Genomic DNA, 15,409 nt, shown 5'->3' with positions numbered 1-15,409 from the left:
CTTGATACGGAAAAGACGAAGATTCAGCGCCTTGCCTAAGAGGTGTCAGAATTTACTTGAAGACAGATTGTGCAGCAACCAAAATAGTACAAGCAATATTACTTCTGAATATTTAAATATGTCTTCTTGTTTATTATAATTGGTTTTACTAGAGAATCCTTATGTTTGTAGAAAAAATTATCATAAACAATAACAATACACTGATACTTTAATTTCTTTTTGATAAAAAAAAACTGATGTTTTCAAATTGCTTTATGGGGAAGTTTTATAAAAAATAAATAGAGAAGGTAAGAAATGGGTGTCCTACCCCACATTTATGTATTACTGTCACCTCTGCAGAGGAAATCCCAGGGAATGGAGTTGGGGATGGGGCCCAGTGGCTAGGTGAAAAGAAACTGGCAGGGATAGACAAGGGAGTTTGATCTGATGGAGCAACTGCTGGCGGAAGAACCCAAGAGAGAAATGAGACAATACACAGAGCAGAAAACAGTGATGCTTGAAAAGGAAGGGGAAGCTGACAGTGTGTCTAGTGGCAGGTGGAGAGAGGAAGCAGTCAAAGATTATTCTAGGATATCAAATATAATTTCCTGAAAGCATTATGACTGCATCAGCAGAAAAAGGAAAATAAAAACAGATCTTACAGACAGTATGGTAACTTTGATTTCTGATCAGAAAGGATTTACAGTAGCTCCAAAAGTAGCTTTTCAAAGACAGCACTGTTTCTTACCTCCTGATACACATCTCCTAGCAACCTCCCAAAGGATGAGGCCAAAACTATACATGTCAGCCATGATGTAAGACTGGAAGTGATTTCTGTTCAAGCTCTCGTCCAACACTTCTGGAGGCATGTAGCGTTTGGTGCCAACTCGAGTGTTGGGTGGTATGTCAACTTCATTTGTATCACTAAGGAAAAGTCAAGCAAAGCATTATCAGCACTGAAGGGGACCATCAAAAATGAATCCAGGTGATTCTTAACGGCTTTAGTTAGTGAAAGGTGGGAAAGGAAAACCTTCCAGGGAATAAAAACATTCTCTGGAGGAACATTTCTTGCCAAAAGCTGTATTAAAGATTTACAGGTTAAAACCCAATGACAGGCAAGCTGGTGCAGTGGTGCACACCTGCAGTCCCAGCTACTCAGGAGGCTGAGGTGAGAGGACAGCCTGAGCCGCGGGGTTCAAGGCCTGCCTGGGCAACATAGTGAGATGCCATCTCTTAAAAAAAAACAGTTAGAAGGAAACCAACGAAGATGAAACTCAGTCAGAATGAAGCTGCAGCATTTAAAATTGTATTAGCAATAGAGCAAATGTATACCCTAAACAACTGCTGATTACCTATTAAATGCCTAAAAAAAAAAAAAACCTCTTCCTTCCCTTCATATTTTAAAAACTTCACTCTTAAAATGAGCATGCACAGATGCCAATTTCGTGTGCAACAGTATTCTTTAAGCCAGGTGTTGTAAAGCTCTTAGATCCACAAACAAGTGGAAAAAGGGGAGAAGGAGAGAACCAACAAAGACATGCAATTGCTTCACGCTGACAAGGTGGGGTACATAGAAACGCTTCCTACTATCACTATTGCTTCATGAACCAAATAGCATTAATTTAAAAAAAAAAAAAAAAAAAAAAAAAAACACAAGAAAGCAATAACGGAATACCACATCTTTAGCTTTATGAAAATTTTACACCATGGCCCATTTACTATTCCTTCCCATAGACTGCAAAAAAACTAATGACGGAGGGACAGCAACCTGCAGACTGGCCCTTGGGCACCACTGCCTCAGTGCAGTGAGCTGGAGCCACAGTTCCAGCCCACGTTCTAAGGGTGCTGAATGACTAGACTGATGATTACATGAGTCGACATGCGCAAGCCCTGCCAACACGGTGCTAGGTACATATTAGATACTTAAGCACTGTACGTCATCAGAGAGTAAAGGAACTAAGTAGAAAAGTAACAAACCCTAGTTCTGACACATGAACAGACTATAACCAAATAAGGTACACTATAAAACAGAAAAGGTACAGAAACTCATTAAACTGAACTTTGTGGAAAACCTTGGATAAATCTTTCTACCTCCTGATTCCCAAGAACTTTTTTTGCTTTTTCTTTTCATTACACTTTATTGACTCTAAGTATTTACATGCTATTTCTCCTCAACCTGGAAAACAGATTCATTTACTGAATATCACGCTTATCTTGCTGTCACAGACAATCAGTACCAAACTTAGCAAAACACTAGCGGCTTCAGGAAACCACAAAAAATAAAAAATCTTTGGGTTTGATCTCATTGCCTTGACCACTTCTCCAAAATGAAATATGTGTCGGTTTTTTTTTTTTTTTTGTCATTTGAGAAAATTTTATGTGTCTCAGGTGTCCCTCTGTATATCTCAAAATTTTTACATTTACTAAAATATAAAGCTTCATTTTAGAACCTTTTAAACACACTTCCAGCTAAAATTCTTAATTATTTCAACAGATACGTCATCAGTGTACTCATTAGGCCCCTCATGGTTTTCTAGATGCAATAATAACTAGCCTGTTTCCCTAAATAAAAGCTAAGATGTTTAAAAAAAAAAGTTAAAATGTAATTTAAAAACAAAACAGCTAGTATTCCTTATATGCAAACACAGGTCCCAGTATTCTGGGCTCTTTTCTAAAACTGGAAAAAGAAGTTAAAATTTTAATTCTCAGCATTTACTGGCATAATAGAAAACTGACATTTGTCTGTATGTATAAATGATAAATGACAGTGGGGTGGGGGAAGTATGCTGATAAGAGACTTAGTGGTAAACTGGAAACGGGTCAGATTTAACAGATGCTACAAAAGCTCTGCTTCCAGTTATAAAGCACACTCTCCTCCTACTTCACCTGCTGATACCTCTCATGAGAGCACAGAGTAAGGATTTCATTAATGTGTTGCCAGCATGTTCTAATTTTAATTTTTAATCATCAGGAAGATGGTGGTGGCCCCAGGTAAGAAGTCCTGGGTCCCATGCAGAGAAAACAAACATGGGGGTTTGCAGATGAAAAGAAGATGGTTAAAGACCTCAACTACATTCCAGAACACAGACTAGGAAAGAAAATCAAGAAGATTCTTAAAACAATCCACACAGAAGTGCATTTAGAAAGGCCAAAGGTGTAATCTGACCACAGCTGACAAAGATTTTAGGCAATTCCATTCCATTCTTACTCTTAGCTCCTTAACGTTTATTTGGATTTGGGAGGTCAGGAAAAGATAATGGAATGTGTAATGTAGAGACATCTATTGGAAAAATGAAAGGTACCTGTGATGAAATAGAACTAAAATTTCTGACAGTTGGACTATAAATAGTTTGTATCTAAATTCTTTCTCTTAAACACTGCAAAAACATACTCAAGAATTCTGAATGTCAATCAGATGCCAACAGTCCCTTACATAGTCCCTTAAATACATATGCATGTTCAACAATAAAACACTTCTCTCCTCCCCTTCCACTCCCGCCCTAGATGTTTGCCCTAGTAGTAGCTGAATAAATATTCTCCCTAATAACATTTGAATAAGTAATCTGTTTTCCAACTTAAGACCATAAACTTTTTTGAGCCCGAAATACTTGTCATAATCATTTGGTAGATCCCCAAAGGGCACAGCTCCAATCCCTCTCAGTGTGTCTTGCACATGACAAGAAAATAATGTACTTTAAATCAAAGAAGAAAAAGTTTCTCTACAATAAACTTTGCTATGGATAATTTAAAGGGAAATGTAAAAATCTCTGGTTTGTATAAAATGCGATCTTACCACTTTCTAGAAGGATAAATAGAATTTTGTTGAGCAAACTAATTTTGTGAAAGATCACTATTAACCTATTGGCAAACGCCTTTAGCACTACACTTAAACAACAAACATGAAGATCACAGGTAATTCATATCTGAGACTGTAAAGTGTCAGATCCTCCAAGTCATTTCACTCTGCCCCTTCTTCCCTCAGGCATGTTTCTATAATTGAAAGTCATTAGACTACATTTCTTTCCTGGATTGTCAGTAACATCATTTTACCTGTTCCAAAGTAATGGCAGAGAAAAACTCAGCTTGTATTAATCCTAAAGCCAAAAATAGAAATTAAAGTGATTTAACACTGGGGTACCAAGAAGAAAGGAAGAAAAAGAGAGTGGAAGTAGCATCAGATGGTGTGGTACACATGACAACAGACACAGTACAACAGAAGAAAAGCTCTAGAAGAAAGAACGAGGCAGAAAAGGTCAGGGTGTCTTCTGCACAAGCTTCCTCTAGCCTCCTTGTCCACAGAGGGCTATGGAGGGAAGAAACAAGGTTGACAAGAAAAGATGGATACTGCACAAGGGATGCAGACTCAGAGACAATAATTCCAAACCCACACAACAATCCTATGTAGTGCAGTAGCTACATGTAACTATGAAGTCAGATTATAGAATCTTACAGAGGAGATATAAATAGGATACTGTTTACTTCTGGGCGGGATAGAAGGAAATGAAATAGAACTGGACTGCAACAGGGCTATCGTCAACATTTTCTTTCTTTCAAAAAGAAAAACTATGCAGCCATAAAAAAGGATGAGTTCATGTCATTTGCAGGGACATGGATGAAGCTGGAAACCATCATTCTCAGCAAACTGACACAAGAATAGAAAACCAAACACCACATGTTCTCACTAATAAGTGGGTGTTGAACAATGAGAACACATGGACACAGGGAGAGGAACATGACATGCTGGCGCCTGTTGGGGGTGGGGATCTAGGGGAGGGATAGCAGGGGGTAGGGGATTGGAGAGGACTAACATTAGGAGAAATACCTAATGTAGATGATGGGGGGATGGATGCAGCAAACCACCATGGCATGTGTATACCTATGTAACAATCCTGCATGATCTGCAAACACGTACCCCAGAACTTAAAAGTTTAATTTAAAAAAACAAGAGAGAAAAACAAGGCAAACTGTTGATATTAAATTATTATATGGGTATCTCATTTTTATACTTTTGTGTATGTTTATAACATATCACAAATATAAGCATATATATTTCTAAGTATAAGTTGAAAGAACCTAGCAGGATCCAGAAGTAGAAAAATGTACATTTCAAGGATTACAGGATAGGTTATTGGCATAAATACTGGAAGAACAAAAGTGATATAAATAAACTGGACAGAGAAAATGAGTTGCTATGAAGGAGAACTGAAAATATTCCACTAAAAACAAGAGCGTTACATTCACCACAGATGAAATGTTATCTGCTTCTTTCCCATGGAGAAGGTTGGAAATATCTGCACAAAGGGGTCATTACTAAAGAGTAGGGTTCAGAGAATTATAAGAGTAGACAATTTTGCCCTTTTATGCTTCAATAATTAATTCTCCTGCTAGATCCAACATGGCTTTTGTCCCTGTTAATGTGAGTACTAAAGAAATTCAGATTTAAGTAGAATTAGAAGGAAATGAAAATACAATTTGAAGAAAATAAAACAAATTAAAGGATGTCAGATAAAGTCCTCTTCAAGAAAAAAAAAAAAAAAAAGCTTGCTTTGCTTTCAAATCCTGCTTTAATGAGTATTTAAAAAAAGAAAAAAAAAAAAAAGCCTGCTGTGGTGTCTCACACCTGTAATCTCAGCATTTGGGGAGGCAGGTGAATTGCCTGAGTCCAGAAGTTCAAGACCAGCCTGGGCAACATGGAGTTCAAACCCCATCCCTACTAAAAATACAAAAATGTTCTGTGTGTGGTGACACATGCCTGTAATCCCAGTACTTGTGAGGCTAAAGCAGGAGGATCACTTGAGCCCAGGAGGCAGAGGTTGCAGTGAGCCAAGATCACACCACTGCACTCTAGCCTGGGCAACAGAGTGAGGTCTCATCTCAAAAAATCAATAAACACTTAGGGAAAGTGGGGCTGGAACAGGATAAAATTTAAATGTCTACAATTTTCTGAGTAAGAAATTAATAGTAACTTGAGAGGGTGCGGGTAAAGGGGAAGTCAGTGAGGGAGAAGAAGGTTTCTGTCCTTCTAGCTTAGGATTATGATAAGGCATTAAGCCCTGCAGGGGTAAAAAATAAAAAAAAAAAGGGAGAAATGTCCAGGTGGACTAAATTTTATGTACTACCTTCCATCACAATCTCCAGTAGAAATATCTTCAAATGTGAGCTGTTCGTATTTAGGAAATGAGGAGCCAGCAACTATACCATGTGGAAAAGGCAGAACTTGTAGTTCTCAGTTGATAGGCAAAGGGGAAAACAACTCCTTCAACTTCCCAGATAAGCAGTGAATAATGCTGAATGCCCTGCTGTACCAGGAAGGAATGAGGTTAATACCTGCATTTATCTGCATCTCAAAATGCAAGGCTGCTCTCAGCTAGGATTATATGAAGAGGCCAGAAAACCAACTTCATATTTCTGACCAAGGTCACTTGAATGACAGTGGTATGATACAGAAAACGCCAGCATGGTGGAGTATGAGTTCTACATTAATAATCAAAGGGCTTCAGAAGTGTATGGACACTCCAAGTGGCTCTTGTACCCCAGGGAAGACACAAAGTAAGGGAGAGTTCTGCAGGCTACAGTTTTGAGGGTAGGGAAGGGGAGCAAAAGAAAAGACTTTGAGACAGAGAGAGAGACAAGAAAATTAAAAGACACACAAAACTAAGGTTTTCCTCTTCTCCTCTGAAGGTGCCAGGGAAGGTCATACCAAGGAGGGGATGATGGGAGCCACTCACCCTGCTGGGAGATATATTTTAACCACTGACTTGGTGTAAGAACTGTGGTACATGGTGACAACAAAAGCAGGATTTTAATCAATTTTATTATCTACAGATGGTATACCTACTCCCTTACTGCCTGTGCCTGGCATGCTGCCCCCGGTGTGCCCTTAGTGCAGCACTGCTGCCGGGATGGCGTGTGTGCACTGCAGGTGCTGGTGTGACTGTGGGAGGGAAGTCATGGGGCTGCCTGTGAGTGCAGAAGACTGAAAGTGGAGCCTTCAGCTGTGATCCTGAGCGGGCTGGAGAGTGAAACATGAACACCCCTGTGGACTCAGGAAACAGTGCATGCCTTAAGCTCTGACCATCATGCATTAGATGAGGGCAGGCAAAAGATTTTTGTTTTGGTGGTAAGGAATAAGGGGAGTTTTTAAAAATATAGCATCTCTTTAACCTCATAATATATACTAAACATTTTTCATGTTAATTAAGCTTCCTAATTATAAACCTAAACACAGAAATTCTGGCTAAACATGTTATGTGAAAAAAAACAAGAGCCCCAACTGCTTGACTGAGCACAGGGCACCTTCCCCACTGTACCATAAACTGAAGTAAGAGTTTCATGAAAGTCCTAAGCACAGCCTGTTGTGGCAATGAGGGGCGAGTGCAGGGGCAGAGTTGCTAGCTCCCACAAGGTGGCTCTACCTCGTTGAGCCTTTGGGCACATGCGGGTGGTCCTCCTGCTGGATGTTGTTGATGCCTCAAACAGAGAGAGGAAAGGGGGAGAGAGAGAGGAAGAAGGGAGAGAAAAAAGGTAACAGATGGGAGAAAGACAAGAGAAGTAAACATTGTACACCCTAAAAAATCTAAAAGACTGCCTAAGAAGAAAGAACTGTACTTTAAAAAATGTGTGATTATTAGAATGGCAATCATTAAAAAATCAGGAGACAACAGATGCTGGAGAGGATGTGGAGAAATAGGAACACTTTTACACTGTTGGTGGGAGTGTAAATTACTTCAACCATTGTGGAAGACAGTGTGGCGATTCCTCAAGGACCTAGACATAGAAATTCCATTTGACCCAGCAATCCCATTACTGGGTATATATCCAAAGGATTATAAATTGTTCTACTATAAAGACACATGTACACATATGTTCACTGAGGCACTGTTTACAATAGCAAAGACCTGGAAACAACTCAAATGTCCCATCAATGATAGACTGGACAAGGAAAATGTGGCACATCTACACCATGGAATACTATGCAGCCAGAAAAAACAATGAGTTCATGTCCTTTGTAGGGACATGGATGAACCTGGAAACCATCATTCTCAGCAAACTGACACAAGAACAGAAAATCAAACACCGCATGTTCTCACTCATAGGCAGGTGTTGAACAATGAGAACACATGGACACAAGGAAGGGAGCATCACACACTGGGGTCCATTGGGGGGAACTCAGGGAGAGACAGTGGGGGGTAGCGAGTTGGGGAGGGATAACATGGGGAGAAATGCCAGATGTAGGTGATGGGGATGGAGGCAGCAAACTACATTGCCATATGTGTACCTATGCAACAATCCTGCATGATCTGCACATGTACCCCAGAACCTAAAGTGCAATAAAATATATATTTAAAAAAAAAAAAGAATGCCTGAAAAAAGGAGGCATGAGACACATGTGAGGGAGGCCATGGGTTTGCTTGTGGCTTGTAAGTGATGTCTGCAATTAACTAAACACAACATATACTACACAGGATGTTAAATCATCTCTCGGTAAGATGACTTTGATTCCCCCAAAACATGAAAGAGTCTCAGAAGTCTGTGGAAGAAGGGGCTGTGCACATCGCTCTGTTTCCTGCGGCATCCTGGAGATAGCTGAGGAACTGACTTGCAGAACTGAACTCTACCTGGCAGATGCTCACCAGTGAGGGGCATTTTCTGCAGCAACTTTCATCAAGATTCGCTGCTGCTATAATAAAATCCCAAGAAATCTCAGGGTATCTTAGAAACAGAACTTGAGAACTAAAAAGTCTTCAACTTAAGGTGGCTATGGCTGCAGAAACCTTGACTGGGAGTGTTCACTAAATCACAAATGAGTGTTGTTTTATGACTTCAGTGAGTCATTTAGCCACATCACTTTTTAAAAGCAGTGCTAAAAGGAATCGTATCAGCAAGACTCAAGAAATTCAGAACCCTCTGAGCTAAGCTGCCCTATCTCTTTTACACTTGGCTAATTTGACAATCAACTTGATCACTGATGTCCCACCGGACATCAGTGTGAAGGACTAGTCTTCACTGCAGGTTTTCTATTTAAATTTAAAACCTGAGAGCCCTAAGTCAGGATTTATTTTTCCCATATGAAAACCTTTTATTCTGACACTGAAGTATCAGAGGGGTTGCTGAATTCTTCAGAGTGAAAAGTGAAAAGCTCTATAAGTTTCTTCAAGGCATTTCATGTGTCATTGCTTTCTCCTCCCAGTAGAGGCTCAGGGTAATGGTGATGTCCGCCAACACATCACCTGGATTAAATTTCTGCTGAGCAGGAAATGCATCAGCACTTACATCGTTTTCAAGAGAATACCTGAAGAAACCAATACAGGATTTTAAAATTTATATGGGCAGGAAATCTCTAAGGCACAGTCTGTTCCCACTCTGTGACTCTCAACTTCCCTGGGAGCCTTTCAGAAATGACTCAAAAGCCTAAGAGAACACTTAGCACTACACAGAGACCAGGGTAAGTTCTCACGGGAAGTTCTCCTATGAAGTCTGATAATTCTGCACAGGGTTAGATGTGACTTCACTTGTAATTCAAGTCTAAATATCCATGCATATGTGCACAAATACAATACCAATCAGTGAAAAAAGAGTAGAAACGAAAGAGACGCATAAAGCAAGTTTTAAAAATTGGACTCAAAAACTGAGAAGAGCAAACTTTGAAACAGAAAATAAAACTAGAAAAAGCACCTTTGAAATGATCAAATGCAACCTGCGTGTAATGGAAGATGACGCTGAAGCCCAGAAAGGTAAATGGCCCCACACAGCTAGGCTGTGGCCATATGAGTCCTCACAGCCGACATCAGAGCCATGATCTCCATCTGTCCATCTCTCATCTCTTGACGAACTAGTCAGTATATGCCAAATAAATCTCTGAATGATTCCTTAAAATAGTCCCCTCTACTTCCTAGAATCAGGGTTTGCATGAAATTTGAGAGGTCATTCAGTTCATTCTCCTTCCATTAAGCAGAACTAAATTTCTATAATATAATAGATATTCACTTTCCTTTTTTGTTTTAAGGTCTATAAAGGAGATGAGTCTCAATTACTTTGATATTGCCTACATTTACTGATTCACAACAATGTCAGAATGCCTATAATGGGTAACTCATTATGTCATGTTAAATGGGAAATACATGAATTAAGTTGGCATGGATTCTGCTCTCAAGATGCCCTGCTGAGAAATGAGGCATGTCCCAAAATAATTATAAAACCAAGCAGACAAGGACCGGGAAATTACAACAGTGTGGTACAGAAGATGCTGTCATTATTCTCAGCTGGAAGATGAATCAAGTGACTTAGAGGTGATTCTGAGATTGGATAAAGACACATGGAAAAACAGGGACTTTCCCAGCTAAGGACTGTGCAATCAAGAACAAGGCAACAGCAAGCATGGGGCATATAAGGAGAAATGCAAGTAGCTCAGTTTTGCAAAAGAAAACATACAAATTGGAGAGTTTGTAGAATATATGATTAGAAAGGTGGATTTCATCCAGAATGTGTACGATCTCTGGTGCTAGGAAAAACGTGCTTTTTTCTTCATCCTGTGTTCCATATGGAATCATTTATCTATTAAAAGTTAAGTAATGAGTACCAGGGAAAGGCACTAGAAATGCAAACCTGAAAAATGCACGTTATTTACTTTCAAGGGGCTTGCTTTCCATTCAGAGTGACAGTAAGTAGTCAATGATCACTATACAACAGGCAAGAAATTTCACGATAACAAGTACGGAATTACCTTGGAAGAAACAAGAACAGAGAATAAAAACAGCAGGTGGCCCAGCCATGGTGGCTCATGCTTATAATCCCAGCATTTCTGGAGGCTGATGGAGAAGGATCACTTAAGTCCAGGAGTTTGAGACCAGCCTGGGCAACATAGTAAGATCCCATCTATATAAAAAAAAATTAGCCAGGCATGGTGGCATTTGCCTGAAGTCCCTACTCAGGAGGCTAAGGTGGGAGGACTGCTTGGGCATGGAAGGTCAAGGCTTCCAGGTGAGCTGTGATGGTGCCACTGCACTCCAGTCTGGGTGACAGAGCAAGACTTTGTCTAAAATATAAAAATAAAAAAGAAAGTGTCTCAAAGGAAGAAACTGTGAAAATGAGTATAGTGTTATCTAGATAGAGAAGGGATGTGGGTGTTCAGGTAATGATAAAAAGCAGGTTATAAACATTTGATGGTATGAGAAGTATAAAGTCTTCAGAATAAATCTTGCCAAAGGTAAGGAGTGTGATGGAAATAGGGCTAAAGAAGACCGCAGGATCAGAAAAGAAAGAGCCAACTGCACAAAGAACTCTTAACTACATTTTCCTACAAAGCCACAGGAAACTGAAATTATTTTGATGCCCAAAATTAGGCTTCAAGAAAATAAATCTCGTGGCAGCATGTACAAAAGACTGGGAATAGGAGAGACAATGAGAAAGAAACTCAAAATGCTTCACCCCAGAATCTAGAAAAATGGTATAGAAGGCCCACACTGGCCCCGTACAAATGGGAATATTGTGGAGAGAAAATTCACTCACTTGAGCAAACCAAAGGTTAGGGACCAAAAGATGATGTCAGATACCTAATGTTAAAACGGGGGACTAGGAAGGAAGTGCAGATACAGCCGGAAATCTAGCAGTGGGAAAATACACAAGACGTAAAACGGAGCAGAGCCAGTGGCGAGAGAGAAAAGGAAAGGTGGAGTACAGAGGCACACCAAGAAAACTAGAGGAAGGAAGGTTTGGACCCTGTGGACAGGGGGATGGCAACACAGAAGGCCTCTGGTGACCAAGTCCAGTGGTGTCTCTGAATAAAGCAGGGTCCACAGAGAACGGCACAGAAGCCACATTTCAGACTATTACAAATTGCTGGGTTTTGAAAGCAGATGATCCTTTGAAACTCATGGGAGAACTCTAACACGGGAGAGAAGGAGAGAGAGGCTGAATTTGAGAAGCCTTGTGAGAATTATTTTTTATAGGAAGACTTGAAAAGGGTTGTAGGTCAGAGAAAAAAATCAGAAGGAAGAAAGGATTTAATAATCTTTATTGGCAGGAGGTTCATACTTTTAACTTAAAACTATAGCCCAAATCATTTTCTCTCGCTTTGTTTTTAAAGATTAAGAACTTCAATTTCCCATCATTTAAATGATGAAGACCTTTATATATTTGGGGCATGTTATTAAATCACATCTCAGCTCTCTCTTACTTCTGGCCAAAAATACTAATCCATTAGTCTTTTCTTGTGAGTTTTACTTTCCAAACTTTTAATCATCTCCATGGCTTTTTCTCTGTGCTCTTCTCCATGTATAACAGAGTCTTCCCTAGAAAAATCCACAAGTTGATCCAAAAATTTCATAATGGCTAAGCCTAAACTGAGTTCTTTAAAAGGTAGTTATCCGACGATTTCTCTATGCCAGGGTTTGAAAGCTCATTTCATTTGTTTTGTTTTACAAACAGAGAACCCGTTTCTTCTAATTAAATCATCTATGAGATGGAAGGAGCCGCTCCGAATAAAGTGCGAGTGAGCAAAATAGAGTCCCAACCATCACCTCCCTCCCTACTGTGCAGAAGCTGCCGACGTAACCCAAGCAGCTCTGGGAGTCTGAAAATCACTGTTTTACAACATGCTCTGGTTTATGTGCACAGATGTTAAATTCACTGTTTCAGGTACAGGATAATAGTACTGAACAACAGCTGTGTTTTATTAGCTTCTAACATTTCTCATAAAACACCTATGCAAGTTGTCTTTCCTATACCATATAAAAATTGTCTTTATCCAAATATAATCTGTGAATTTTCCCTAAAACTTTTTCCTACTGGCAAATGTTATACAGCATTATGACTACATATTCCCAGGTATTAGCTACCTTTTTTCTATATAAGGCTGTAAACCTAATGTGAACAGTTTCTAAGCAACTTCTCTGAGGAACACTGACACAACAAAACTGACCCAAATACGCTATGTTGCTAAAAAAATGTTTGGTGGTCACCCCCGTCAAATGTCAAAATTAATGCTATTACTCTACTGCGCTACAAACTAATCTCTAAAAAGTAACAGAAAAGAGTCATAAAACATGTATTTGTTCACTTTGATACTAACCTAATAAATTTAACAGCCAGGCCCAGGTCAGCTATACAGCAAGTTCCATTTTTCTTCACCAGAATGTTCTTACTTTTCAGATCTCGATGGGCAATTGCTGGTTTGCCTTGAGTACTAAAGATTTCTGTGTGTAAGTGACATAAGCCACTGACAGAAGAGTAGGCTAACTTCAGCATTGATTTAGTGTCTAGGGTGGTGGACTTCAGGTAATCATAAAGGGAACCATTTTCATGATAGTCTGTGATTAGGTACAACTGGGTCCAGGACCCTGTCCCTTTGATATCTGCAGCAATGAAACCTACAAGGAAAAAAGATGAAAAGGTTTAGTGTTTTCTGAATAGCGTCAGGAATAATTCATATTCTCAAACATCATTCTTCGTCATAGGCATTTTTTGTTTAGCATTTCATTCAATTTCCTGATTACCTCTATGATGATATTACATTACTAACACCAATAAGAAGCAATCAAAATTATACAAGTAAGGCCAGCCACAGTGGCTCACGCCTGTAATCCCAGCACTTTGGGAAGCCAAGGTGGGCAGATCACTTGAAGTCAGGAATTCAAGGAAGCCTGGCCAACATGGTGAAACCCCATCTCTACTAAAAGTATAAAATTTAGCCAGGCATGGTGGTGTATGCCTGTGATCCCAGCTGCTCAAGAGGCTAAGGCAGGAGAATTGCTTGAACAGTGAGCAGAGATCACACCACTGCACTCCAGCCTGGGTGACAGAGTGAGACTTTGTCCCCTCCCCCTCCAAAAAAATGTAGGAGTAAAGAAAGCTTAAGAGTTTACATCTGAAAATATGGTTGCTTTTTGGTACCCATAAACTAGTTGATGCTTAAAGTACTTTACGGTATTATAGTTACGCATAAGACATTGTTTACAAAACAGAGTCTTGATTTAAGGAATATACGCCAAGGATTAGCTTTTACTCTTTCTACTTGAATGATCCAGATAGATCATTTCTAACTTGAGAAAACAAAATCAATTCTCAATAGAAACTAATGATATAAATAAACCCTGCAGATAAGATTCTTACATTTCTTAACATTTTAACAAAAATATGTTCTTCAAATGCCTAAGAAATCCTAAAAAAATTCTGGTATTACACTTGCATTTCCTGTTTCTGAAGAAAAAATATTTGAGAGAGTATTCCATTTCCAGCCTACCATTTATTCACAGAAGGGCCTTAGTCATTCCTCCTGTGAGGTCTCCCATTAGAAACTTATGATGTTCTTGGGCCCGTGCCAAGAAGAAAACTTCAATACATTTCACAACGAGTCTAGACAGATGAGTTAATATGCAGATGTTAACAGAAAGACAGAGGAAAGCTAGGAAACCCTGAACATAGCTATGCAGACTTTTACTCACCCAAAATGTTTTCATGCCTCATCAACACTGTCTGATATATTTCTGTCTCTCTGAACCAGCTGGCTTCCTCCGTGGTGAAGAACACTTTCACAGCTACCTTTTCGCCACGCCACTTTCCCATCCAAACTTCCCCGTAGCGACCTTTTCCAATCTGTTTCACCATCTGAATCTGCTTAGCTATAGTCCTTTGGACCTGTGAAATCCCAAAACACACTGTTAGTGTATTCACAGCACTACAGATTTGTTTAATCTTTTTTTCTCCAGAGAAGAAATGATTACTGCATGTAAAATATATTTAGCCAGTATTTTTCTCTATATACACAACTCATTTGTATTTACTTATTAATTTATGTTACACTCTTTCAAACATATTTGAGATTGAATGTGGATTCTGAATGTTCAAAATACTGCTTCCAAATTACAAAATATTTTATTCTACCTATTATCATTTACACAGATAAAAAAACTGACTGGCTTTACAGTAATTGGCAGAACAGAATACTTGCACTTCCCACTACGATGGAATACTACATACTCTGAAGAGACTCTTGCCACCATATACCTAATCATGTATAAAACACAACAAAAGAAAACTGTAATGCATTGTTAGGCACATACAGAAATTTAAAAAATCTATAAGCAGGGAGGAAGAAGACAGGGAGAGAGAAAGGGAGGGAAGGAGTTGAGACCAGAGCAGGGAACGTAAGCCAGGTTGCTGTCTAGGCAAAGAACAATAACAGAACTAGAATCCAGAGTTGAGACTCTGACTCCTTTAAAACCAGAGGAGCTGAACGTAGGGCTTCGGCATTAGGCAGGGACCACTGAATGCTAGTAAATTTGCTAATGGGCTGGTAGCATGCCAAGGCTCCTCCATACAAATGCTCTCTTGAGGAAACCATTTGCAGAATACTTTTCATTCTGTGACTATGATGGGATAATAGTACTTTGAAGGAACTCTTGCCACCATACAACTTGATCATGGGTATAAT

At 39.4% G+C, this 15,409-nt stretch overlaps 1 protein-coding gene across 9 annotated transcripts in view; it reads right to left on the bottom strand.

The window, feature by feature from the left end:
• The window catches only part of BMPR1B (bone morphogenetic protein receptor type 1B), a 401,543-nt gene that overhangs the window by 12,650 nt on the left and 373,484 nt on the right, over positions 1-15,409 (bottom strand). For all 9 annotated transcript variants that reach the window (XM_074396464.1, XM_010340137.3, XM_074396469.1 and 6 more), the window contains 3 exons: positions 14,421-14,613; positions 13,049-13,346; positions 728-903 (listed from right to left, as the gene is read on the bottom strand). In XM_074396464.1, coding sequence (XP_074252565.1) covers positions 728-903; positions 13,049-13,346; positions 14,421-14,613 — 667 coding nt within the window. The remainder of the gene's footprint in view (positions 1-727; positions 904-13,048; positions 13,347-14,420; positions 14,614-15,409) is intronic.

Source organism: Saimiri boliviensis, chromosome 3 (genome assembly GCF_048565385.1).
Source record: "Saimiri boliviensis isolate mSaiBol1 chromosome 3, mSaiBol1.pri, whole genome shotgun sequence".
NCBI classification, from domain to species: Eukaryota; Metazoa; Chordata; class Mammalia; order Primates; family Cebidae; genus Saimiri; species Saimiri boliviensis.
This window is presented reverse-complemented; position numbering and strand designations above follow the sequence as displayed.